This window comes from Protopterus annectens, chromosome 5.part0, assembly GCF_019279795.1.
Source record: "Protopterus annectens isolate FY-2018-M chromosome 5.part0, PAN1.0, whole genome shotgun sequence".
Classification (NCBI taxonomy): Eukaryota; Metazoa; Chordata; order Ceratodontiformes; family Protopteridae; genus Protopterus; species Protopterus annectens.
This window is the reverse complement of record NC_056735.1, coordinates 695,344,576-695,372,482: the sequence shown is the minus strand read 5'-3', so window position 1 is coordinate 695,372,482 and position 27,907 is coordinate 695,344,576. Positions and strand designations below refer to the sequence as shown.

At 38.9% G+C, this 27,907-nt stretch overlaps 1 protein-coding gene across 3 annotated transcripts in view; it reads left to right on the top strand.

The window, feature by feature from the left end:
* Positions 1 to 27,907, top strand: part of FRMPD4 (FERM and PDZ domain containing 4) — a 1,947,279-nt gene that overhangs the window by 1,066,799 nt on the left and 852,573 nt on the right. For all 3 annotated transcript variants that reach the window (XM_044072543.1, XM_044072542.1, XM_044072544.1), the window contains exon 3: positions 11,533 to 11,693. In XM_044072543.1, the coding sequence (XP_043928478.1) occupies positions 11,533 to 11,693 (161 nt within the window). The remainder of the gene's footprint in view (positions 1 to 11,532; positions 11,694 to 27,907) is intronic.

Here is a 27,907-nt window from a genome sequence, read left to right as displayed (position 1 = left end):
GCAATAACTTCACCCCCCTGTCCCCACGTGACATACCCCAAAGCATTCCCTATACTACTCCTCTACTGAGTATCTCCAAAGAACATGTCATACAAGCACTATCTAAGGCCAAAACCACAGCCTGTATGGAACCAGATAACACCCCGGCTGCTTACTAAACAATCTAAAGACCTAGCAGAACTACTCAGCATTCTCTTTAACCATAGCCTGAGAACTGGCCTTGTCCCATCAGAGCGAAGAACAGCAACAGTAATCTCCTTGCAAAAAAGGGGTCCATCAGCTGACGCTGGGAACTATTGACCCTTAAGCCTAACCAGCCTTATTCTGCAGGGCCATGGAAAGAATCATCATGGACTTTATCCACAATGACATAGGTGACCTTCATACTCTTGACCCCATCCAGTTTAGTTTTGTCAAGGGTAGATTTTGCTTATTAAATCTGGTGGAATTCTTTGAAAATGTCACTAAAGCCCTGGATGAGGGCAAAACAATACATACCACCTATCTTGATTTAGCCAAGGAGTTTGACACAATCCCCCATTCAGGTATCATAGAGAAACTCTCCCAGCTTGGGATTAACACATACATTACTAGATGGGTATCCAATTGGCTCACTGACAGAAGGCACACTGTCAAAGTTGGAGAGTCCACCTTCATTAGTAGAGCAGTTACCAGTGGGGTAATGCAAGGTTCTGTACTGGGCCCTCTAGTGTTTAGAATCTATTTCTCTGAAGTCCAGGCAAAGGTAGATGAGGTGTGGCTTACCAAGTTTGCAGATGACTGCAAACTAGTTGCAATCATAGAGACACCCAGTGATGTTAACATATTACAGAAAGGGCTGACACAGACAAGGGATAGGTGGCAAACTCATGGACTAAAAGTTAATGCAAAAAAAGCCTCATTATCCCCTTTGGAAAAGAAGTAGCCCCTGATAATTATGATATACATAGCATCCTTCAAAGCTCAAACTCAGTGCAACAAGACCACTGGTTGATGGCAATCTAAACTCCGATCGCCATGTGTCCATAGTGGTAAGAAAAGCATTTTACATTGCACATCTCATAAATAATGGCATTGCATGCAAGACCATGGAGACTATAGTTCCACTGTACTCAACCCTTATCAGATGACTAATTGAGTACAATGCTCCCTTCGGTATGTACCTCACTAGACACCTCTAGCAACTGAAGAGACCACAGAGGTTTCTTACCAAGAGAATCCAGAGCCTCCAAAACATAACATACATGGAAAGACTAAAATCCTTGTCACTGTACTCTGTATCATACAGGCTACTGAGAGGCGACCTGTGCCTGGCCTACAGAGCGGTCTCAGATCCTGTCCTAATGGAATTGCTGCACATCTGCAAATCAAATGGGACAAGAGTAACTCACTCCAGGGATCTCAACCTAGCCTGTGATATTACCAGAACATGCTGGAGAGACAGATATATCTCCCAGAGAATACCACTTCTGTGTAATAAGCTCCCACTCCATGTGAAGCAGAGCTCCTTATTGACCCTTTTCAAGCACAGCCTTAACAACTGGATGGGTGACCATAAATTCATGCCATGGTGTCACCTATACCCCTCATGGACAGGGACAGTTGATGCTGATCATAGCTCTGCTAACACTGGCTATCTAAATATGGTCAATAATGGTACTTGGGTTTTTGAGGCCGTGATCGTGCAGTGGTTAGCATTGTCACCGTACAGCAAGAGATTTTCCCGTTGAATTCTCGGCTGGAACACCTTCTGTGTGGAGTCTGCATGTCCGCCCTGCGGCTGAGTGACATTAAAGACATGCAGGTAGGTGCGTGCGTGAATGGGTGTGCCTTCTTTGAAGGTTGGGTGTCGGGCTGGCAACTCGGTACTGTAAAAATCCACTGCCAATCATTAGCGGACTGGAGTTCTGCTGTGGCGACCCCTAACCGGGAAAAGCCGAAAGACAATTATTATAATGGTACGTGGGTTTTTACATGGCTAGGCTTATAAAGACCTTAGGGTCAATAGGGCCATTAGCCTAGTAACCTCCTATAAACCTATGATAATAATTACTTAGCCATTTCTTAAACAAATTATCTTGTCTTGATATCTAGGCATCATTCTTGGTGAAGGCAAAGTAGTGTTCAAGATTAGAGTTGTTCCTGCATCCAGAACATGCACAACTTCCATCATGTCTCTCGACATGACCCTCTGGGTGTAGTGTCTCAGGTTATTTATTCCCACATGGACAATCACAAGGTTGCAGTCCTTAAAGCCCTTGTGACAACACAGATCATGGTATTGGGCAAACAGCTTACAATCACCTTGTTACTGTCCAGTTTGGTGAGTGTAGAGCCTGTATTCCTAACTACAGAGTCACCTATGAGTAAAATATTTCCTTGTGTAGAAGCAAAGCTAGTTGACCTTATGTGCTTAGGTCTGATGTCCTAGTGGCTCTTGGGTGAGTTATGTAGATTTCTAGTGTGTGTGTGTGTGTGTGTGTGTGTGTGTGTGTGTGTGTGTGTGTGTGTGTGTGTGTGTGTGTGTGTGTGTGTGTGTGTCTGTCTGTGAAGAAGTAGGTATTGCCTTGTGTGCTGGAATCTTTTAAAGGGTGTTCTAAGAGATTTTGGTAGTTTGTTCTGGTGGTGCATTGTGAAAGATGTGGTGTTGTGAAGATGTTAGTCTTACCAACAGTGGATTGATACAAGAGGTTTGCCATTTTTTGCAGGTTGTAATATAAATTGGTAGAATCAATGAACAGCTTGGAAGTATAAAGCAATTGTTGCACTGCTTAGATCAACTAACGTGATAAGACTGGCTGCATATAGGGTGGAAGAAGAGTTTGAGCCAAGTTGCCAAAGGATGAAGGACTATTGCTCATCCAAGTACTCAGGGGTTGGAGAGAGACTATTAAAGTAGATTCTGAAGATTAATGGAGAAAACATTTAGGGTGATACTCAAACTGCAGTGCAGTTAATCTATCAGTACTGAGTGAAAAGACAGAAATAGTTGTTCAAAAATAATGAATAGTTGTGATTCACATATCGTCTACTACCTGGTTATTAGTGCTGGTTTCACTACAGTAGCATGCAGATAAGAATCCATCACCATATGCAGCTTATCTTACCAGAAGCAAAACAGTAGCACTAAACCCAAGCTGGTTGCTAGTATTGTCACAGATGTTGCAAGAGTCAGTACACTTATTATAGTCTTTTCTTATTAAACACCCTGGAAGACACATATGGAAATTCAGCAGAACAGAAAGCCAAGTTGCACTAAGGCCCAAAATTAAACTAAAGAACTGTCCACCAGAACATTAACCAGACCAGTCAGGCATGTCCAAAACATACTTTCTAGTCAGAAACCATCACGAATCAATATCCATTTGCTTGTTCTTTCACTGATAGCAAAGCAATAGCACTACTGCTAAGCTGGTTCATAAGAAACAGTCCTCAGTATGTCCAGTGAATGGCAAACTCTAGGAGGGCTAAGAAATAATGTCCCACTTCTTCTCTCATCAGGAATAAAACAGAATCACTAATACCAAGCTAATTTCTGAGAAGCAGTGTATAAGCTCTCACATGCTTGGTATGATAAAAAATCCTATTTTAATTCTGCTCAACACAAATACAAATCCAACCCTAGGAATTTTTTGTCAGCTCTTAATAGAATCCTTTCTCCCAGCTGCCCTACAAACCCCTGTCCTTACCCAAACACATCCCCCCTGGAAATGGCTACTCTCCTAAATAAGCACTTTATAGACAGCATCCAAACACTCTTGCCATCAATGTCTAGCAACCCTACACAACCAACTCCTCCTAACCCTTCTGGAAAAAACATTTTCTCTTTTTTCCCAGTTCCTACATCATGCATCAGATCTCTTTTACAAAATCTCAAACCCTGCTCTCCCTCCACTGATAATCTACCCCCTGCTTCCTCAAACTTGCTGCTGACTCAGTTGTCTATCCAGTATCTATTCTAATTAACAGATCAGTTCAAAAATCTACTGTCCCTACCCTTTGGAAATCCTTCTTCACTATTCCCCTGCATAAAGACGGTAACTCCACAGACCCATCTAACTACCGACCCATAGCTATCTTATCCCCACTGTCTAAAATTCTTGAAAATGTATACACTCACAGCTCCTGAAATACCTACTCCAAAATTGCCTTCTCTCCACCACTCAGCATGGTTTCTGTCGTAACCACAGCACAACCACTGCCCTCTTATCTTTTAAACATACCATTGCAGAGGCCCAAGATAACAACAAACTCATATCCTGTCTTCTACTTGACCTCTCCAAAGCCATTGATACAGTCAGCTACCCCTACTAATATCTAAACTTGCTCATCTCAACCTCTCCTCATTCTCCCTTCAATGGTAAAGTAGTTATCTATCCAGCAGGCACCAATCTGTTAAATGGCTATCATCTTCTTCTCCATTTATACCTGTTCCAACTGGGGTACCCCAAGGCTCCATACTGGGTCCCCTCCTGTTTAGTATCTTTGCCAATGACCTCAAAACATCCTGTAAATAGTCTTCCCTCATCCAATATGCTGACGAGTCTACCCTCATCTCCATTTCTGACAACATATCTGAACTCCATACTGCTACCCAACATGCCCTTCTTTCCACAGAACAATGTTTGTCCAATAATTTACTCATCCTTAAACCAAAACAGACTAAACTCTTACTCTTACTCTTCCTTCCTCGATCACTCACTCAACACAAATCTACCTTTACTATCACATCCTCCAACAACACTATAATCCAACCAGAATCCCATTCAAAATTCCTAGGTGTCATCATAGATGATGAACTCAAATTTAACCTACACCTGTTACAATGTATAAAAAAGACACATCAAAAGCTCGGTCTCCTGTATCACAACAAAAAATTTCTGACCTCAAATTCTACAATAGTCCTTGTATAAGCTCTGCTACTCCCTTCCCTTCTATATGCTGCACCGGTATTTACCAACATTCGAACTACAACCTTGAACAAATTACAACAAACTTATCACAAGATAGCCAGAGTTGTCACTAGCTCTCCATATAACTCACATCATTGTCTGGCCCTTAACTCTCTCCAGTGGCTTGAATTCCCCCAACTACTACTACTTAGACAATTCCAAATTCTACACTCCATCCTCTACAAACCAACATCCTGTCCTTCTCTCTTATCACTCATCTCAATCTATTCTCCAGCTTGGATTATTTGTTCCTCTAATCAGCAATTAGTTGACATCTACCAACCCCAAAACACAGTAGGCAAACTCCTATACAAACACTCCATTGCCAATGCTTGGAATAAACTCCCAATAGCGATACATTCCATCATGCACCTATCTCACTTTAAAGAAAAAAATCAAACTTCATCTACTTAATTCTAAACTCTGCCCCTGTCAAGCCCCTACTTAACTCCCATTACCCTCCTTTCTCATCTTATTTCTAACACTCCCTCTACTTCCTGTGTACTCCATTATGGGTATATAAACTAACTAAATCAAATACACTGAAAAAAAAACTCTTGCTGTAAATATGTAAATATTTTGTTACTCTGTACAAATATGGTGCCTTTGTTTCAATCTTCAATGTGTTTTATCTTTATAATTTTAAATGATCTATTGTTAATACTCTTTATTTATGGGATTGTTAAACTTCTTGTGTAGTATTTCTTGGAGCTTTTCTCCTCGGGTCTCCACTGAAAATGGGCCACTAGCCCAGTTGGACCAACCTGGTTAACAAATGTCAATAAATAAATAAATAAATAAATAAACAAATAAATAAATAAATAAATAATCTTGACCCAAATTATAGGATCATAGGATCACAGGATCATAGGAGGTTACTAGGCTAATGGCCCTGAGGCCCTTACAAGCCTAGCCAAGAGTTTATCCCCCCAAAAAGAAACCTCTGTCAGCACCTGTCACCCCTGTCAATGACTGACACAGATGGAACCCTGGGACAAATTTGTGATTTCCCATCCACTCATGAAGGTTGCACTTGAAGAGGGTCAGCAAGGTACTCTGTTTGACATGTATAGGAAGTCTATTCCAGGGACACAGCAGCCTCTGGGAGACAAAACTGTCTCTCCAGCTGATTTGTTGATGTTGCATATTAGATTTACACCTTTTGAGTGGGTAATGCACGAGGAGTTAGAATTACAGATATGGATCATCTCTAGTAGGGCAGGGTCCGAAACTGCTTTACAATACCAAGTAGAGTGATAGTGATTTGAGTCTGTCCACAGATGATAGGTGTTGGAGGCCAAGGATTCTCTTTGTGAGATATTTCTGTGGCCTTTTCAGTTGGTTCAGGTGTTTGGAGAGATATATACCAAGCTGGGCGTTATACTCAATTATTGCCCTACTGAGTGAGGAGTACAGAGAGGTAATAACCTGATTTTTTCTGGATGCAATCCTTTTACTTTTGAGATGGACCAAGCGAAATGCTTTTCTGACCACAGCCGCTACATGATGGTTGAATGTGAGATTGTTGTCAACTTGAATACTCAGGTCTCTTACCATAGGTTGTGTGCTTAGTGGGTTGCTGTTGATGTGGTAATCAGTAGGGATCATGTTTTTGCTGAATGGTATGATAATACATTTTTTTGTCTTTAACTTAAGGTCATGTCTTTGGCACCAGTCATTTGTTGCTGTGAGACCATATTGGAGTATGTTGACATCATTTAAGGAGTCAATGACAGCACCAACTTACAGTCATCCACAAAGTTGGCCAGCCACAGGCCTTTTGTCTTTGCCTGGACCTCTGAGAAGTAGATGCCAAAAAGTAGGGGTCCAAGGACAGATCCCTGGGAACAGCACTAGTGACAGGTATGCTGTCAAAGTAGAGTTGCCTATTTTGACTTTGTGGGTCCTCTCGGTGAGCCAATTGGCCACCCGCCTGAGGAGATAGGGATTTATGCCAAGTTTTGTTAGCTTTTCAATGATGACCGAGTGGTTGATTGTGTCCAAGGCCTTGGCCAATTTAAGGTAAGCTGTGTGTACTGACTTTCCCTTATCCAGGGCCTTGGTGACAGTCTCAAAGAAGTCAACCAGGTTCAACAGGCAAAATATGCCCTTGACGAATCCAAACAGCATGGGGTCAAGTGCTTGGAGATTGCCTATGTCCTTGTTTACGAAATCCATAATAATAATAATACACTCCATGGCTTTACAGGTCAGACTTGTCAAGCTAATGGGGCGATAGTGTCCAGGGTCAGTAGTGGCACAGCACTTTGCAAAGGGATGACAATACCAGTTCTGCACTCTGCTGGAATGAAGCCTGTACTTAGGCTGTGGTTGAATTTGGTGCTCAGTGGCAAAGCTAGTTCTTGCTAGAGACGGTGCGGAATACAGCATGGGATACTATCAAGTCTCATCAAAGCTGTGTTTTTTGCCTTTGATAGGGCCTTTAACACTTGATCTGTGGAGATGTGAGGTGCGGGACAAGTATCGGGGATGTCAAATCGGCCTCTGGGGGGATGGGGGGATGAAGTTTGCACTGAACCTATCTGCTAACAGTTTGGCTAAGTCAACAGGATCAGAGTAAGTGATACCATTAACTACTAATTCAGAACAAACCTGGGCTTTGCTATGGTGGTTTCTGATGTAACTGAAGAAGGCTTTGTGGTTTCCCTTTGTTTTGGAGACTAGTTTCAATTCATAATTGGTTTTGGACATTTTGACTAGTGATCTTATTTGCTTGTTGAGGCTAAGGAGGGAGTTTTTTCCATTTTGGAATTTGTTCCTTTTTTCCCTTGGACAACAGTTTCTTCTTTTTATTGTAAAGCTCAGTGATAAAGAATGTCCACCAGACAAGTTTGTGTTTCCTTGAGGAGCAGGTTTTAGTTCTGCTGGATATGGCTGAGTCCATGCAGTTGTATGGGTGACTGTATACTGCACTAGTGTACTGTTCAGCATAGCTCTCTGCATCCTCTGAGGGGGACGGTGGTGTGAAGTGACTAATAACCTTCCTTAGGTGGTTGTACTCAGCTTTTGAGATGTTTTTTAGACTGGTTATGGCTGAGGGGTTGGGTGGGATAGAAACTTCAAATTAGTAGACCGACAATCTGATCTTAACAGGGAAGAACATACTATGGGAGGGGTGCAGTGGTCACCCATGTTGGTGAGAACCAAGTCAAGAATGTTATCTCCTGTTGTGGGGGATGAGAAAGCTGGTCCAGTGTATTAGAACGGATGAAGTCGAGGAATCATTTGGTGAGTGCATTAGTGCAGGAATAGTTCACCTAGTCTATGGTGGGGTACTTGAAGTCACCAAAGATCAGGGTGCAGGGAATACCTTGATGGAGTCAGGTATGCCCAGATAGGAGGAGTGGGTGTTCTGAGTTATGGAGGGGGATCTATATCTGAATATAAATTGGATGGGTGTCTTGCCAACTGTCAGTTGCACCTGGAGTAGTTCCAGTGTGTCATACTGGCAAACCAGTCTGGAGGTGTACCTGTCCTTAATAAAAATAGAGACTCTACCACCCATGATCTTCCTGACCTCATTTTGGGGTTGGAATGTGTAGAATAAGGTATAGCCTGGTAAGGCAGGGGTGCTTCCGCAGCCCTGAACCAAGTTTCCATGACTGAACAGAAGTTGCCATCTTCTAGTGTGGAGAGCCTCCATTGAGTGCATTTTCAGGTTAAGGTTCATAGCATTAAGCAGCACATCACCATCATCATCATCACCACCCCTTTTTCCAGTTTTCTATATGGGGTTGAGGTATCTTGTCAGCTGTCACCATCTCTCTATTCAATATCACTGCTTGATATCATCATTTTCACTTGCCTTCTTCCTGTCTGTCACAGTTTTTCCACATCAAAGTATCTACTCCTTTTCTGCACATGTTCCTGAGCCACAGTAATTTGTTCTCGTTGACATTCTTTGCAATTGAAACTACTTTGGCTTCTGCTCTGATACCGCAAATTCTTCATCTGGCCCTATGCGTGCCTCCTCTAGCTGCTTCAACTGCCTAGATGTCTGTACCAAAGAGATGTACTGGACACATGACTCTTTTGCATACCTTACTTTTCAGCTTCTTTGGCATTCTTCAGTCATATGCTACCCGTGACACTGTGCCAGATTTCTGCAGCCCCTCGGATTCCAGCTGTGATCCCCTCAGTTAGACTTCCCTTCTCCTCAACCACCCCTCCCAGACACTTGAAGCTGTTAACCAGTTTGACTATTTTCCCTTCTAGCTCAATTTTCATTTGCTCCCATTGCAACGGTCATATCTGTACTCAGTTTCATCCCATGTGCCTTCAGCTTCGCATTCTATTCCCCTATCCTTTGCTGAAGTTTTTGAATAGACTCTACTTGTAATGCATATAGCAACTTTGGTGATCTGTCCGCAACAACCTCTATGCTGATTTAGTCCATCATCAGTATGAACACTAGTGGGCTTAAAGTAGAACCCTGATAGACATCCACTCCTACTGACAACCTCTCTGTTAGCCCAAACACAATCCATATGTGAGTCATTAGGTCCTTGTACATAACCTGCACTGATTCTATCTATGTTTTTGGGATGCTGAACCACAACAGGACTGGCCCAATCAGCTTTATTTTCTCAGTCGGACTCTTTCTTCATCTCTAGCTTCTTCTCATCTATCTGTCCCACTACAAATATCAGGTCAGGTGTGCTGAATCCTGATCTGAATCTGAACTGCTTATCTCCAGTCTTGCTTTCTACTGTGCATTCCTTATCAATTATCCTCTATACAATTTGTATGCAGTGTGATAGGAGTTTCATACCTCTATGCTGCCCACAGTTGTGAATGTCCCCTTTGTTCTTGTACACTGGCACCGGCATGCTTATTCTCCAGTCATCTGGGACACACCTTTCTCTTCATACCCCTGTGAGTAGCAACATGAGCTATTTCTTCCCTGTGTCACCTATCATCTTGATCATATCTGCTGTGACCTTATCTGGGCCTACTGCTTTCCCTGACTTCATTTTCTTTAGTGCTGTTCTTACTTCTTTTAAGATAGAATCCTCCTCTTCTGTCATTTTTCACTGTATCTGGGACAGTACTTCTTCTGTATCATTTTCTTCATTCAGAATCTGCTGAAAGTGCTCCTTCCATCTTCCTTTCATTTTCTGTGTGCTGGAGAGCAGGTTGTTGCTGGCATCCCCTATGAAGGGTATCTACCATCTTATTCTATTTATCTTTACTTACAGCCTGAGTGACAGGGTTGGTGCAGTGGATAAGTTGATTACCGTACAGACACAAAGTACAGAATTTGGTTCTCACCTTTGTAGAAAAAGGGCTAGACTTAAAGTGCCCCACAGAGGAAACGAGCTAAGTACTTACCTATAAGAGCAGAGTAAAACTTGCTGTGAGGAAAGGTTCATTTGTTTTTGTTTTCTTGTATTTTGTATGACTTTATTTCCTTTTTCTATTTTGTGTATTCTGATTTGTTTTCTTTACACTGCGTTTTACTTGCATTCTGCTTTTTAATTTCATATTAAAACTACAAAAGAGACCACAGCTGTGCCTCTTTTGAGGCACACAGATTTTTTTCCACCCTCCCACTCTGGTGGTGTTGTGTTCTTAAACTCAGCTGGCTTTCTAGTTGCCTGCCCCTTATGTTAATTTGAGCACATATCTCCTTCCTTCTCCCTTTTCATTGGCTGTTGTGAGTAAGCACAAAATTATCATTTTGTGAAATCACTCCCCTTGGTGATCCCACTGTATTCCATAGAACCAGAAGACAAAGTGCCTACCCCCTTTCAAACTATCTTGCTCTTTTAAAATTAGTGTGTCTCCATTTAGGCATGTAAAGCCTAATTTACCCACTCTTTCATATCTAACTTCTTAGGGCACACTGCAGTGCTTAGGATATTAACCAACTTTTTCCATCTAATCTTTAATATCTGCAGCATCTATTGCAAGTTCACCAATTATTGGAGAGCCCACATTCTGCTCCTTAGTAGTCATCTTGGAATTAGTGCTTCTGTTTTCTCCTGGTGAAAGAAGGTGCACAGGGACATTATTTTGTGGAGATCACTGATTACCGGAAAGCCTAATAACTGCTTTATAGGTGACAACTTGGAATCTGTGCTTATATTCTGCTCCTAGTAAGAGAAGGAGCAGAGTGCACTGATTCCTGAATGTTTCTGGTTGGGTTGTGAGTGTCTATGATTGACATTCCTGATTGGTCTGGTTGCTATTCAAGGTATCTACCAGGAAAATGTGACAATACTTGTATGTATGTCTGGTTATAGTGTTAGGTAGGCACTGTTAAATTTGTGTTGCAACAGAAGTTGGAAGAAAATCTGTCTCCTCATTACTAAGAAAATTGTCATAAAACAGCTGCATGCAAGCACTTTGAACTTAGAAAATTAACATTTAAAGGTATTTTTCTTAAATTTGTACACGGATATAAAACTGCATTATCTATTCTGAAGACAAGGGTAGCATGTGCCAAACAAATAATAACGAGTAAAATAATGAACTTGGATTATTAATTGCCGTTTCCATCACTTCGTCAGTGATGTCAGAATTTAAAGGTACTCTAGACTACGTTTTTGTTTTTCAGTCACATGATCCAGACACCAGCATTTGATGACCCACGACTTGAGGGTATCCAGATCACACCCCCAACACCTCGGAAGGTAGAAATGAGACGGGACCCTGTCCTGGGTTTTGGCTTTGTTGCTGGAAGTGAAAAACCAGTTGTCGTGCGTTCAGTTACACCAGGTAAGAGTCTCACAAATCACATAATTTTATCTTTGTAACCATGAAGATTATAATCTGAAGTGGGAGAAGTTACATAAAGTACTGCATTAAATATTAATACTCCACACACATACCTATGTCTAATAGATCTTACACAGAGAAATTCATTATGTTTCACCTCGTGTTAAATTTATTCTTACGTCTCATTAAACTTTTCAGCAGTCTTGTACTGATCACTTTCAGTTTCTAAAATTATGCAGTATACCATGTTGGCCCCTTCATAAGAAATTGGTAACAAAGTAGTTAATTGATGCCATTTCATAAGAAATCATGAATACGGGTGTTATACAATTTTTCATTTAATCAACACCTTGACGTATTTAAAAAAAACATTGATTTTTTTTTTTTTTTTTTTGTTAACATAAGCTCTTCTTTGGAAGCCCTAGGAAGGCAGTTATAAATTAATTAATTAATAGAAAGATTAACTTAATTAGTAGAAAGAAAGACATAGATTCTGTGAACTCTTTATAGTGTTTAAGAATTTCAACTGTGGTAGTCATTAAATTTATGAGTAGACTTACTGCACTTCCTGTATTTCCTAAATTATTAGGCTGGTTCTGTCCTTATATGGCAATGTATATTCATTATTTATATATCTTTGTTCACCGGGAAAGTCTGACTTGATAATACCCATTTTCAGCTGAGGCCTGCGGAAAAAAGCTCCATTTGTTTACATTGCATTATACTAAGTTTCAGTTAAACATAGTCACATTTCTGTTTACATTTATACACAAGCAGTAGTTAAATTTATTTATGATTTTACAGAGATGGAAGTTATTAAAGAAAAAGTCCTTGTGCAGCTTAGTGGATTGTACAGGAAGCAGTTATGTATAAACATTGTTTGTCATTTCATTGAGAGTTTGAGAGTATTCTGGTTAAGGAGAGTAATTGTAGAATATTTTACAGTGAGAACAAGGTCTTAACCTGTTGATAAGCATCTGTAGGATCAGCACTGGTTAAGATGTTGATAAAGCAGTGCTTTAAAACTATTGAGTTTGTTGGAGAGTTTTATTTGTGTGTGGATACTATTCAAGAGTTTAGCAATGTATTGGAAGTAGAGCAAGTCCTCTGCAACATTATTTGACTTACTTCTGAGTAGTAAGAATATGTTCCTAGAACAGAATTCCCTTCCTGGACTCTTTCTCTCTTTCCCATTTACACGCCATGTGGTACATCAGGCAATGAGCACCTTCCAGAGCTCATTTTATCTGTAGCAGTTATGAGTTTTATGGGGTCAGGTTGCTAACCCAAGGCACAACCCTCCTGAGAGGGTGCACCACACACATTTGCATGCACACACTCACATTAAGGGCCAATTTAGAGTGTCCAGTCCACCACCTGCATGTCTTTGCAGTGTGGGAGAAAACCAGAGCACCCAGAGGAAGCCCATATAAATGCAAGGAGGACATGCAGACTCTGCACAGAAAGTACCCCAGCTGAGAATCAAACCAGAGAACCTCATGCTGTGAGGCAACAACACTAACAGCTGCACCATTGCACCACCCCCTTTGCTGGACAATAGGGCAGTAATATGTGTTTTTAGTGTAGGACATGTTTCTGAATGATGAGCGAGTTTGTGTGCTGTAGTTATTTGTTTATATGTTAAGTAGTTTTCAATCCAGTATAATTTCTCTATGCTATGACAATCATGTGTCCTATCAGGAGTAGTTTTCAATCCAGTATAATTTCTCTATGCTATGACAATCATGGGTCCTATGAGGGAGATTGGTGGCAAATTTAGCGATTTTATTGCAGCAGGAGATGGGTTTCTTTCTTTGAGCATTGTGTATGTTTGTTAGGATAGAAGGGGTGTATAAGAGAATTGGCAGTGAGAAGGTGATGGCTAGAGTTTTTCTTGCACTTACCTGTAAGGAATCCATTGATCCTGTAAAGGGATCCAAATAGAGAGATAATAAATCTGCAAGCAAAGGAGAGTAGTATTGCGGAAATTGAATTCATCCTCAAGTCTTGCTGAGTATCTTCACAAGATGGAACCTGTTTTTCACAAAATCTCACCAAGATGACACTGATATACAGACTGTATTTTATATATCATATATCATGGACAGAAGTAGGTCAAAAACTAAAAAAGATATCTGGGTTCACAAGACACAGGAAAAAATGTGCCCAATCCTGGTAGGTACACTGGTGCCAGGACTGGAAAAAATGACAGTGTAGAATCCTCAGAATACAGAAACATTCCTATAATGGGGCCAGGCCCGAGGGAGGATGCCTGACCCATTGTAGAAGGAGGTAGCAGTCCACAAAAATCACAAAAACTGATATGCCAAAGAAGAGCCATAAAGACAATAGAGTGGACTGTTGAGGGCAAGAAAGAAATCATGCATTGCTACTGTTATGCAAAAAGCCCAGAATTTCCAGATACAAGCTGTACAAAAAGATTAAGAGAGAAATTAGAGGAAAGAAAAATACTTCCATAAGAAAAAACATGGAAAACATTATATAGACCAAGAAACTTTGATCTGTTTGGAAAAGGAAGCTTCTGAGGAAGTGTGAAAATATAAACAACAAAAAATAAAAAAAAAATAGAGATGTTTGAAAGATATAAAAAAGAAATATGGACATGGGAAAGAAAGAGAGATTTGATATGGTGCAATATTTATGCAAAGTCAAAAACCAAATTAATCAATACAAATAAGGCAGCCCCAAAGATATTCGAAGAGAAATACAGGCAAAGCATCCAGATTTGGAAAATTGCACAATAAAACAATAATATCACAAAGAGGGAATGTATAAAAGAAGATTAGTAAAGCAGAAGTTAAAAAAATAGAAGTTGAAGTTATGGAGTGCCTGCAAAGTGAAGGATTTGATGTAGAAGGTCTAACACAGGTTACATCACAACATGATGGAATGAGTCCCCCAAGTAAGTAAAAACAGGAAGATCAGGAGACATCTGAAGATGAAATATGGACATAGGAAGGAAAAAGAGATTTAATACAGTATAATATTTATGCAAAGGAGAAAGCAAAACTAATCAGTGCAAAAGAGCAACACCAAAGATATTTGACAAGAAATAGAGGCAAAGGAATCTGGACATGGAAAACTTTACAATACAAAAAATAAGAAGACAAAGAGGAAAAGTAGAAAAGGCGATTAGTAATGGAGAAGTTAAAGAAATAGAAACTGAGGTTATGGAGTACCTGCATAGTAAAGGATTTAGTGCAGAAATGCTAACTCAGAAAACACCACAGCAGGATAGAGTACTGGACATCCAAATTAAAGAGAAACCAGTGGAACAGGAAGCAACTGGTCAGTTGCCATACAAAGATATTTAGGAGCCTTCCACAGGAAACAGTTCTAAACATTCACTTGAAGCTGGACAACAAGGTAAGGAACGGGAAACTGTAGCAACTCTGATGAAGTCAATGTTGAGGAGTAATAGGCCAGTGAGTTCCCATATGACGGAGCAACGGATGACACAGGATGAAACTGAAGAGAATGTGCCACAGAAAGATGTTATACAAACGTTCTATAGAATGCCTGCAGGAAATAGAGAACAAAAAATGTGCCCTCAGTTTAGAAGAAAATGAGCTGAGAGAAGAGTTACTTGGTTTAATAGAGATAGATATATTAAGATCAATGAAAGAAATGGACTGCAGAAGGTCAGTAAAACACAAAAAGTTAGAAGATTGATAAAACAAATGAACACAGTAATTAGGACTGTCCATAGAGATCCATGTGATATAACAGAAGTAAAATGGATATATTACCGTTCAGCTATATTATTAACAGATAAAATTCTACCACAAGAACATAGGTAGTAAGGGAAAGGAAGGGGAGAAATGAAAGACCATCATGGAAGTATTGAATAGAAAAAAATATATAAAGCAATTAAGACAAGAAGTGTCACTATTAGAACAGTATAGAACAGGTAACAGATCAACAAAAATGCTAAGAAAGATAGACATGATAAGAGTAATGCACAGTATCAGAACAGATCAGGATCTATCACACACTATTGCAAATAACAAACTACAAATTTCTGCACAGGCAGAAAAACTTAAAAGATATGCAGATAAATATAAAGGAAAAGTGCAAAATAAGCAATTTATTGATGACTCCAAAAAGTTCTATAGATAATTGGGAAACAAGGCAAAAGGAACTGAAAGACCAGCTAAAAAAGAAGACATAGATACATTTTGGGGAATTATTTATGAAGATCCTGTGGAACATAACAAAGATGCCAAATGGATAGAAGAAATAAAAGAGAGAATTAGAAGTTCAAATATACAGGGCATGAAATGGGAAGTAGTAACGGCCAGAGAGATTGCAATAAAGTTAAGAAGAGCCTCCAACTGGAAAATCCCAGGTCCAGATGCAGTATCTAATGTGTGGCTAAAAGTATTAACATCTTTGTATGAAGATTTTGCCATGAGCAAGAACTATTTGAACAGCTGGTAATTCTGAAACACTTGTAAAACAAAACTGAGCGCAAAGTATTTTTGGCACTGACAAAAGAATGCAGCAAACTTTATATATGGCCTATACAAATAAGCACCATGTACAGCACACAACATTGCTCAGTTAATGATCTTGTACAATATAATGAGTCAGAGATGACCAGAAGTGATCATTCTACACAGCATCCCTTGAGGGCAACTCGTATTTAAATGTTTAATGGCAGAACTGGCATAGGGCAAAACTGGTTAGAGCATAGCAGTAGCAATTTCATCAGCTCTGGTCTACTCTACTTTGCCCCCTGAGATTGCCTTTTGGGTACCTTGTTCTATACTGTACAGTGTGTGTGTGTGTGTGTGTGTGTGTGTGTGTGTGTGTGTGTGTGTGTGTGTGTGTGTGTGTGTGTGTGTGTGTGTGCCTGTTTTCATACCTGCACTACATAATTGCAAAGGTTGGTACAGCACCCAGTTAAACTTGTTTAAATAGCTCAGGTGGGTGATTCTGAAATACATAAATTACATTTGTATACTTTTCAGTTGTCTCTTTGCAGAACTTCCCTGATTTTCCACATATTGTTGCCCTGTCACTCATAAAAAAATAGATTTTCTGATAAATCACTGATCTTTACAGTCAATGATGTTATTAATATAATAAAATTATAACCTGTTGTTTTATTACATCTTTAATGGAATTGGAGTAATATTTAAAATTGTCCTAATTTTGGGCCTTTGCCCTAACCAATCACTTTTCAGTTTGTGCAGAATTCTTGAACAAATAATTTCAGTGATATGTTTTAATGTGATCAGTTGTCATTTAAAGTACATATAACTTTGAATAGTATTATTGCTCAGCATTACAACTCAGCATATCTGAACAGTAAGAGCTGTACTGCTAAAATGAGATTTTATGAAACATATGACTGTGCTGTCAAATAGTGCATCACAGCTACATGCAAAAATTCCTTTTCTACTGCATTCCACTGGTTCTTTGTCCTTCCCATGCTCCAAAACTGTTGCTATCACTCACCAAAACACACATTCACTTCCATACCATAAACTCATTTATTAATTAATTTCCTCCAGTAGAGACCTAGAAAATTAAACTACATGAAATGAGGTGTCTGAAAATTCATATTAAACTTGCAGTATAAACAAATGTTGATTTCTCTAAAGCAGACAGCCTACAAGTGGATGATAATTGAACTCTCAAGCTTCAGTTGCTTAGGGCTCAAACCACTGATGATCAGGTTCTTCCATAGGAAATGGTTGTTAGTGAGTTCTGCAGGCATTGATGCCCTTTTCAGAGGAATCTTCCCCTTTCTTTGGGTTGGTACAAACATGGAGTTTGTATATATAAGGTTGGGCAACTGCCAGGGACTTAACCCCCCCCCAAAAAAAACTGCCAGGGACTTACCCCCCCCCCCAAAAAAAAAAAAAAAAAAGAAAAGAAAAATACACACTTAAAATGTTTTTGGGCTGCTTTTTCAGTGAATACAGTCCAGGTATTCCAGTCCTCTGTGCATTTAGTTACATCTACTCATAATGGCAGCCTCAAAACCATGTTACTAAACTATAAACAACAGTCTTTTCAGTACAACCACACCTTTACAGTGATAGAACTTATTAGATTTCAAGTATTAAAATGGATTTTGCAAGTCACAATAAATGGAATAGATAACATTTATATTGTAAACAATTAACAATATGTCTGCAACCAGTTGTACAGCACACTTAATTGTCAATAACATTTGAAATATGGACAGAATTATGAAATTATTGACGCTTTGTACAATTAGTGAATGAACAGAAGTTACTCCATCTCCAGTTGTATGAAACAGAGGTCATATATTAATTCAGCTGCATCACACATCATGGAAGTTTAAGGTGAAATACTTCATGGATATGTATTTAAAAGAGTTTTTCTAATACTAGTGTAATTAAGGATAGGTAGCATTAGATGGAATGAGGCATCACTGAGATGATCCTAGAGAAATATCTGTGTGTCACTGAGTTTAATGACCATTACAGCTGCTAATGCGTATGGCCCATCAAAATAACCCAAAATGTTTTATATTGCATCATACCATGCAATTGCAGAATATATTCATTTTGTAGCCATGTATTACCTTTTGCTTTATACTTGTTTGTGCTTTTCCCATGAGTGACATGATCACTTAATTAGTTCACCTCCATTTTTGTCTGCTGAAAAGCTCTTTCACCCTCCACTTCGGTCTCATTAATGAAGTACTTCCACATAACTTTTCAAGTCTTTTCTCCCTGAGACTTATTAGCAGACCGGAGTTCCACTGTGGTAACCCCTAACCGGGATAAGCCAAAAGACACAACAACAGCAACAACAACTTATGAATTGATTTCTTCTTTTAACATTCAGCTTCATTGTTTGCATCAAATATTATACATTATGCAGATCAGAAAATCAATGAGTGCTTCCTATGGGGGTCTGAAGTAACAAAAAATATCTGCATTTTTCCTATACAGTTCTGATGGAGTCACTGAAGTATCTTTAACCTGTCTAAATTTATTCCAGTAATATGACCTTTGTAGTAAACAAAAATCATTCTAATTGTTGTAGGACTGATGATGTGCATTCTTTTCTGTCTTTACATGTGATGCCTATATTTATGCCAGTGGATATTCTGTTTTCTTTTATCCATTGCATATTACACCATATTGCTACTGTTCACGCACATATAAGTGTTTATTCAAAATATCTATTATGGTATATTGCAGGTGACACTACTTCAGCTATTATCTACTGCAGCTATTATGCTTTTTTATTTAATTGCCTGAATGTGGACCTATAGCTGTAATATTTATATAGTGGCTACATTCCATAAACATTTACAAGTACTGCATTCTTAGTTCCTCCAGTATAGATGGAACATTGTCATTTGTGATAATTGCAACCTCAATGCAATTAGTGAGACTAGACGCAGAGGGCTGGCAGGAGGAATATCAGACATGCTTAAGACCCCTGAAAGTGTTCCTACAAAGCTAAAGGCTGGCGTGTGCTGACAATCATCTACAGTGAGAACATGGAAGCATTCATGGTTCACACACCTGTATATAACTTTGCATTTCAGGCAGCTGGAGATAGAAAGAAAGAAAGAAAGAAAGAAAGAAAGAAAGAAAGAAAGAAAGAAAGAAAGAAAGAAAGAAAGAAAGAAAGAAAAATCCATATGTAGAATATTTAATAACTTTGAATTCTATCCTCACCGGTAGTTGCTAATGTTATGGTGGGTTTTTCTAAACACAGATTTAAAAAATAAACAGCACTGCATTTCAAATTGCACTCTAATCTCATTTTAGAAAACAAGGCATTTTCACTGAATTCCAAATCCTGAATCATTGTCATATACTCAAGTGTACCTCATTATGAGGAACACACCTCATCTTGAGTCTTAAAAAGTTTCATCTTCCTCACAATTCCACTTTAGAAGGGTATGCCCATATTCATTGTATTGATTGTTTAACTGATATCCATGGTAAATATTATTGAATCACATTAATTTAGCAAAATAACTTTCTATAGCAATAAAGTAGCAAATTTAACCATCCTGTGAGCTTTCTAGTCAAAATTGCGAGCAAGCTGTTAGTAACCATTTCACATTTTGCCAGTTTTCCCATCATTATGAGTGGCAGTATTTCTCATTTTGGAGAAGGAAAATTGAGAGCCATGTATTGTCACATTATGAAAGTATATATTGAGAGCACTTGGTAAAGCACTGTACATATTTTGAAATTGTATTGTTACTATTATTATAATTATTACTGTTACGCGTGTCATCATTACTGCTATATTTTATAATTTTGTCTGCATAGTTTGAACTCTAAATCCTGTTGTAGCCTCAAATTATTCTGAACTTGACGATTCAGAATTCATGATTTCTACTGCATCCCACTTTCAGAGCTATGTTTTGAAATCTGCTTCCTTGCATCAGCACTATTTGACTATAAATGGAATAAGACCTTCAAGTTTCCTTGTTAATACTTTAACTGCGGCCTCTCTATCGCAGAATGAAAATACCTTATTAGGTAATTTTGAAGTGAAGAAAACAATAGGAATTCGGATTGTTGCATCACTTATAACATTTAGCTAGAACTGATTCTTTCTGACAAAGCAGTTTAAATATCTTATTTGGACATACCTATCACATGCCATTTCTGAGGAGAAATATTTATCCGATGTGTGTCGTCAGCACTCATATATGTTGTCATAGTGCCACAAGTAAGACATAAAAGACACCAAGTCAGTGGGCTTGTGATCTACATATTACATTTTTCTCAATCTTATACTTTTTTGCTCATCCTTCTTTCAGATATATCATTCAAAATCATAATTTATAATTCATAATCCATACCATACCATAATCCATACAATCTCCAAATGCATACACAAATGCGCCACTGTTTTTGTTCCTACAGTTCCTTCCCTTAACTTCTTTTCATTGATTTGTCTAAGGCGAAATACTATACTGTCTTGTTACAACAATCTTTCTAATGTATATCAATGCTTAGCATCTGTCTTCTTCTAACTGGGTTTTTGATATTCTGCAATACATAGCTTACTATAATACAATGACTACCCATTAATATTCGAAAACAAGCATGCTGACTGGTCAGCCCAATCAGCTTGCCTGTTGTAAATCCGAGCATATACCAATGGAAAAAGTTCCGGTTACCAGACTTTTTTCCATTAATATATGCAACAAAAAATGTACTTTTATTTCATTTTTTTTAATAAGCTGACAAAACTGGAGACTAAAATGAACAACAGAGATAGCACAGAGAAAAATAAAAGGATAATCAGGGATGTTATATAAAATTAAGTAAATGTACCTGATTGTCCTTTCATTTCCTCTTCCCCATCTCTCCTGTACATTACAAGCCTCTGGTTTGTTTCTTTCTTTCTTCCATCGCTTCTTCACACAGCACTGGTGTACTGCAAAAGAGTAGGAACGCAACTCCCATATACATGTTCAGTGCATCAGCAATGCTCCAGGATATCAAGGGAAAAGTGGAAGACCACCATGGCACTGTTATACAAAGACATTATTTAAGAAAAGTAAGTAATTTTTTCCTCAAATAATGTCATTGTATAATAGCAATAACCGAATGACCTTGTGGTGTGGTATAGTGAAGATGTACCCACAGTTGCCTTTGTTTAATCACTCTGGCTTTGCCCCCATGATTAAATCACACCAACCCTGGGTAAATCTTCAATACACAACATCAACATCATCAGTTATTGCTATAATACAAGGTTTTTCAACTCTGTGTTACAGCTGAGTATTGGAAGAAAGGGCAGCCCCCCACCCCCATAATCTTATCTGTGGTAACTTTCTCCAGGTATGTTTGTTATTTTGTCATCCTTCTTTTTTGGTTGTCTAGATCTAGTCCACACATGTTAAATGCCAAAGAACCTGATATCCCTCACCAGGTTCTTATTGCTATGTAAGCTCATGTACCTGCAAATAGATGATCTCATACGATGACTTCCATCTCCTAATGCTTGTTCCTTATTAATTACATCACAGTTTTGAAAATCATGCAGGATATGACTAATCTTTTATTTTAACTATAGCTATTGTCATGAATCCTTGCAATAAATTTTACTTTCTGAGTTTTGCCTCTGAAAGCGATGACCTTGGGCTGTCTACTTTTATGCCAGATTAGAAGTTGAATCACCATTTGATGGTATTAATCTTTCTGTTTTGCCTTGTTTTAAGAAGGACAAGATAAAAAGGCAGAACTGTTATGGAAACTGGTTACTAATTCCTCTACATATCCCCTATCACACGTATAAATACCATCCTATGGAGTGTCAGATTCTTAAGGGATAATTTAAATATTTATCTACTGGATTCTCCTCCCATTTTCTTTTCCTGTTAGCCCGCTATGCAAGTCTTAAATAATCTATTAAAAATAATCTTTTGGCACTTTGAAATAAGTTAATTATTTTCTGTGTAGCTGGGAATAGTTTTCACATAATATAGCAAAACAGATTTAAGTTCAGTTAACTGCAGCTTGACTGGCGGTTGGCTTAACAGAATTAAGGAGTCAGAAATGAGCTGATTGCTTTGGTCAAGTGGTACAAGGTTTGATTCCCTCAACCTCAGTTACCCAACTATGTAAATCTGAGCAAGTCACTTAAACAAATTCAGATAAAACAACTAAATAAAGCTACATACTACCTACTAACTTTGGAGTAACAAGTTAAGACTTCATATGCAACAAAAGCCAACATGATGGGGGGACAATGAGCCAGACATAGGGACATATGTAACATATTTGCTGTATATAAATGTGCTAGAATAACCAGGTATTTGTGTTCTGAAGGATTTGAAGTCTAAAACTCAAATATATGTAATTATTGAGTCACATATGTCCTGAGTTCATCGTAGTAATATGGCAGAAAGACACAAATTTCATAAGGAACACATCTGGACATTCTGTGAAAATCTGGACAGTTGAAAGGCATAAATTTTAAGTATATGGTCCAAACACAGTACAGGACAATGCATTTACAGTGCAGAGTATTGTGAAATCACATTCCTGGCATTCTGTACTGAAGTTGTGTAAATGATCTGTAAGGGAATATGGTCTGCTTTGTAAAATAAACACTAAGTGGAAGTGTGTGTATTGAATAGGAACCCACATGTGAATTGTAGGAATGAACACAGTGGAATGTGGACAGGTGAAACAACCTAATGTACAGCTGATAAGAGCATATCAATGGAAGATGGATGTAGCAGCAACACCATTCACATATCAGTCTGGTACAGAAGGGACAGCACAGTGAAAATGTGTATTATGTGACTGTCATACAAGGTGACATAACAATGAGGGCGATGTCTGTGTGAGATGATCATCCTTACATGAATAATGCAAAGGACATCTGTCAGGGATCTGAAATACAACTGGGGTAGGGTGCATATTGTGAAGATGTACAAACTGATTTGCATGAATATGAATGTAATCTCAGCAGACATCTCCAGCAAGTGGGACACAGGCAAAGGCTCATGGACAACATCAAAAAGAAACCACAATCATGGACAATATCAATATAATACCACCAGTAATCCCATATCTCTGATATAACATATATGATTTAGAGTGATCAGAGATTATTCTGCACAAACATACTTATACAGTTATTATGGTATACATCCACACTCTATGAGGGTAGTCGTGCACACTGTCCTGTTACTGTAACATCTGGTAATGGTGTAGGAGGGACACTGCTATACCTGTATGTGAAATTATAATCAATACAAGCTAGATGACTGGTGTGCTTGGCATATATATATATATATATATATATATATATATACACACACACACACACACACAGATATATATATATATATATATATATATATATATATATATATATATATATATACACAGATATATATATATATATATATATATATATGTATATATATATATATATATATATATATACATATATACACACATCTATCTATATATATATATATATATATATATATATATATATATATATATATATATATATATATACATATATACATATATCTATCTATATATATATATATATATATATATATATATATATATATATATATATATATATATATATATATATACACATATATATATATATAAATATATATATATGTATGGCACAAGCCAAACTGTCACAAATGTTATCCATGCCATTAATGCTGTCAAACACCTATGTATGTACTGTTTGCACAACAGAACAGGTAATACACATACATCTGATGTTATAACTTGATGGGGGTTCCGCATCATCAGACAGTAATGTTTATGCCACAAAAAGAATATCTAGGTATGGCCAATAAGCTGTTTGACAGCTCACTGTGACAAAGGTGGTACACTTCAGTTACACATAAGTGGAAGATGTGTAGGGAGGTACATGAAGAAGGGTGCATTGTGCTCAGTTATGGGTGTGATGAAGGCTGGGAACTATGGAGGTATTATAGCCTCTGATGTGGATATTCTTCACATACTCCACATACTCAGTACTTGTGCCGCATACAAGGGAATAGTCAGCAGTGTGACCACATGCTGATGAATGCTCCACTTACCATCTACTCCAAGACACAGGTAACATACCTACTGGTCTGATTATAGTGTGTGATGTCCACATTATACTTGGGTTGTGTGTTTGTTTTCCTGACATAACAAATCTTTCCATGGTTTATGTGTTGATACTGTCTGTATTATACTAATAGCACAGTTGGAGTCAATGATTGCCCACAATCTGTAGTTTTTCAGGCAGCTGTTTGGACACAGGATGTATGTCATCTGTGATGTCCATTACTTAAATAATGGGGAGGAAAGGGCCTAGCAGACAGCCCTGATGTATGCATCTGATTACAAGACGTAATATATAGGTCACTTCACCCATGTCAGCATATTTAGATGCCATGTATGTGATACACTGGTCTACCTACTTGGTGAGTTAGATGTATATGGCCACATCTGACAGTGTTGAGTGAATATCTCATGAATTTTTGTGAAATTCCTTTGGCTTGTCAAGTTCAAAAGGATGATAGTGTTCTCATCATGCATGCCTTCAATGATCTTTTTGAAGACACACAACAGATGTAACAGACATGATGTAGCATTAACAACTCACACAGGTCTGTTGAACACAGCTGGGATATCACTAGTGTATATTTAGAAAAGATCCATGATGACATGTTGTCTACCTCACAGATGAGGAGCGTCAGGATGTGTGTATACCTTAATGCATCAGGTTCTGCCCCCCATTCACTCAGATGCATGTTGAAAACACAATTCTAAGCAACATAGTCTGTGTATAGGGTGTGTGAACTATGTATCCCACCATGTCAGGATGGTGTATGTGATGAGTCGTATGATGCGATATGTGATGCTGTTACAGCCCATTGATTCTGTATGATAGGCCAGGAGGTAGAAAAGAGTTTGAACACAATCCTCCATATAGGGATCATTGAGAATGCCTACCAGCTGGGGTATTAAACCTCTTGTTATTAGATGGTTAACCAAATGGCTCACTGACAGAACACATAAAATGAAAGTTGGAGAATCAACCTATACTGGTAGAGCTGTCACCAGTGGTGTACCCCAAGGATCTATGATTGGCCCTTTACTGTTTGGAATCAATTTCTCATCAGTTCAGGCTAAAGTATACACCCTTTGGCTTACCATGTCTGCTGATTCCTGCATACTGGTTGCAATCATTGAGTCAACCTATGATGATATCATACTACAGGAGGGGCTAACACAGACAAATGACTGGTGACAAAGCTACAATGACTACATATAAATGCAGAAATGTGTCCTTATTTTGTCCTTCTGAAAAGTGGAATTCCTTGCTAATTACAGAATTGACAACAGTCCTGCTAGGCTGAAACCCAGTGATGCAAGCACTGGGAACACATGTAGACAGCAATCTGATCTTCAACGATTAAGTGTCCACATTGGTATTGAAAGTCCATGTTCTTCACATCATAATTCATAGCATCATATTCAGATCATAGGATTGTATGACAGGACTGTGCTTGAACCTCATCAGAACACTAATAGAGTATAATGCTCTATTTTGCATGTACCTCACCAGACAAATGCAGCAGCTGGAGAGACTACAGGGTTTCACACCAAGAAAAAACAGGACCCACAAACAATGCCATGATGTATGTGGATAGACTGAAAGTCATGTAACTGTAATCTGTATTGTAGAGGATGAGATGACTTCTGCCTGGCCTCCAGGCCAGTCTGTGACCCTGTCCTGGTGGGACTAGTGCATATCCACAAATCAGATATAGTTGATGGCATCATCAGTGTCTGTTGAGGAGAATGTGTTAATAACAGTGTCCCGCATGCTGTTGTAAAGGCCTCTCTGTAATGTTAAGCAAGAGCACACACACTCACACACACACACATACACACACACACACACACACACACACACACACACACACACACACACAGTCAACTGCAGTGAGAAAAAAATCCTTACATATCTAAGCACCGGATTACAGACCTGTGTATTTAAGGCAAGCACCACAACTCAAGTCAGCTTTGGAGTGTCTGTAGGTCCAGGAAGATCAGACAAAATTCTCTAGTTTGGACAATATACATATATAGCTATAAAAAGATATAGGTTCATAGGTTCATAGGTGGGTACTTGGGTATCTGCCCAAAGGCATTTATAAACTAGCCAGAATGTGTTGGCTTTCACCACCACCTTAGATTAGTTCCCTGTGCCTCTGTTCAGCAGAGCCACTGAAGTGATCCCCGAGGTAAACTTTCTGTTTCCCATCCACTTGTCAAGATTTCTTTTGAAGAGTGTTAGCGAGGAGCTCTGCCTAATGTAGATTGGGATCTTGTTCCAAAGCATGGGAAGTCTCTGGGACAGGAATCTATCCCTCCAGCACATTCTATTTATTGTTGTGGTGAGGTTTAGATCCTTAGAGCATGTGGCTCATGGGGATAAGGTTTTCTTTAGGTGGAGCATGTCCATTAATTCTGGGTTGGACATGGCCTTGTATGTCAGGTAGAGATCACCTCTGAGTAGGCGGTATGCAACCGAGTACAGCTGTAATTTCTTCAGTCGAGCTGCATAGGGCATCTGTTTGAGGCCAGTGATCCTCTTGGTGAGGTACTTCTGTGGTCTTTCCAGCTGTTGCAGATGTCTTGTAAGGTAGATCCCAAATGGGGCATTGTACTCTATGATGGGTCTGATGACTGATTAGAGGGGCACAATGACCTCTTTTGATCTGAATGCAAACCCTTTTGTGATTAGGTGGGCCACATAGAAGGATTTTCTAACCACTTTGGCAATGTGATTATCAAAGGTGAGATTACTATCTACGTGGATCCCCAGATCCCTTATTACATCTTCCGTATTTAGTGGACTACCACCTATGTGGTAGTTTGTGGGTACTTTGTTTTTTCCAAAGGGGATGGCTATGCACTTTTTGGCATTTAGCTTGAGGCCATGATTTTTGACACCAGGTATCTGTCTCAGTGAGACCCTTTTGGAGGATGTTTGTGTCAGCCGGAGAGTCAATTATAGCCCCTAGTTTGCAGTCATCTTCGAACTTGGTCAGCCATAGTCCTCCTTTGCTTGCATTTACCTCTGAGAAGTATATGCCGAACAGGAGGGGTCCTAGGACTGAGCCTTGGGGTACTCAATTTTAACCAATTTAGAGTCAGGCCTAGCTCCTGCAACTCTCACCATGTGGGTTCTGTTCATGAGGCAGTTGGCAACCCATCTTGTGACATAGGGGTTTATGTTCAGGCTGGTGAGCTTGTCTATAATACCAGAATGGGGAATACTGTTGAAGGCATTTGCAAGGTCTTGGTAGGCTGTGTGTACCACCTTTCCCTCATCTATAGCCTTGGTAACTCTCTCAAAGACATCCACCAGATTTAGGAGGCATAATCTGCCCTTAACAAAGCCGAACTGGGTAGGGTCCAGTGTTTGGAGGTTCCCAATATCTCTGTTAATGAGTTCCATGATGATGCGCTCCATAGCCTTGAAGACCAAGCTAGTCAGGTTTATAGGGTGATAGTTCCCAGGGTCTGTTGTGGATCCACCTTTGGGGAGCAGAATAACCGCTGCTGTGTGCCACTCTATGGGTACGTAGCCTGTGGAGAGGCTGTGTTTGAACAGTGTTTTTAGGTGAGGGGTTAGTTCATCTTTGAGCTCATGTAGGGCACAGACTATATATACAT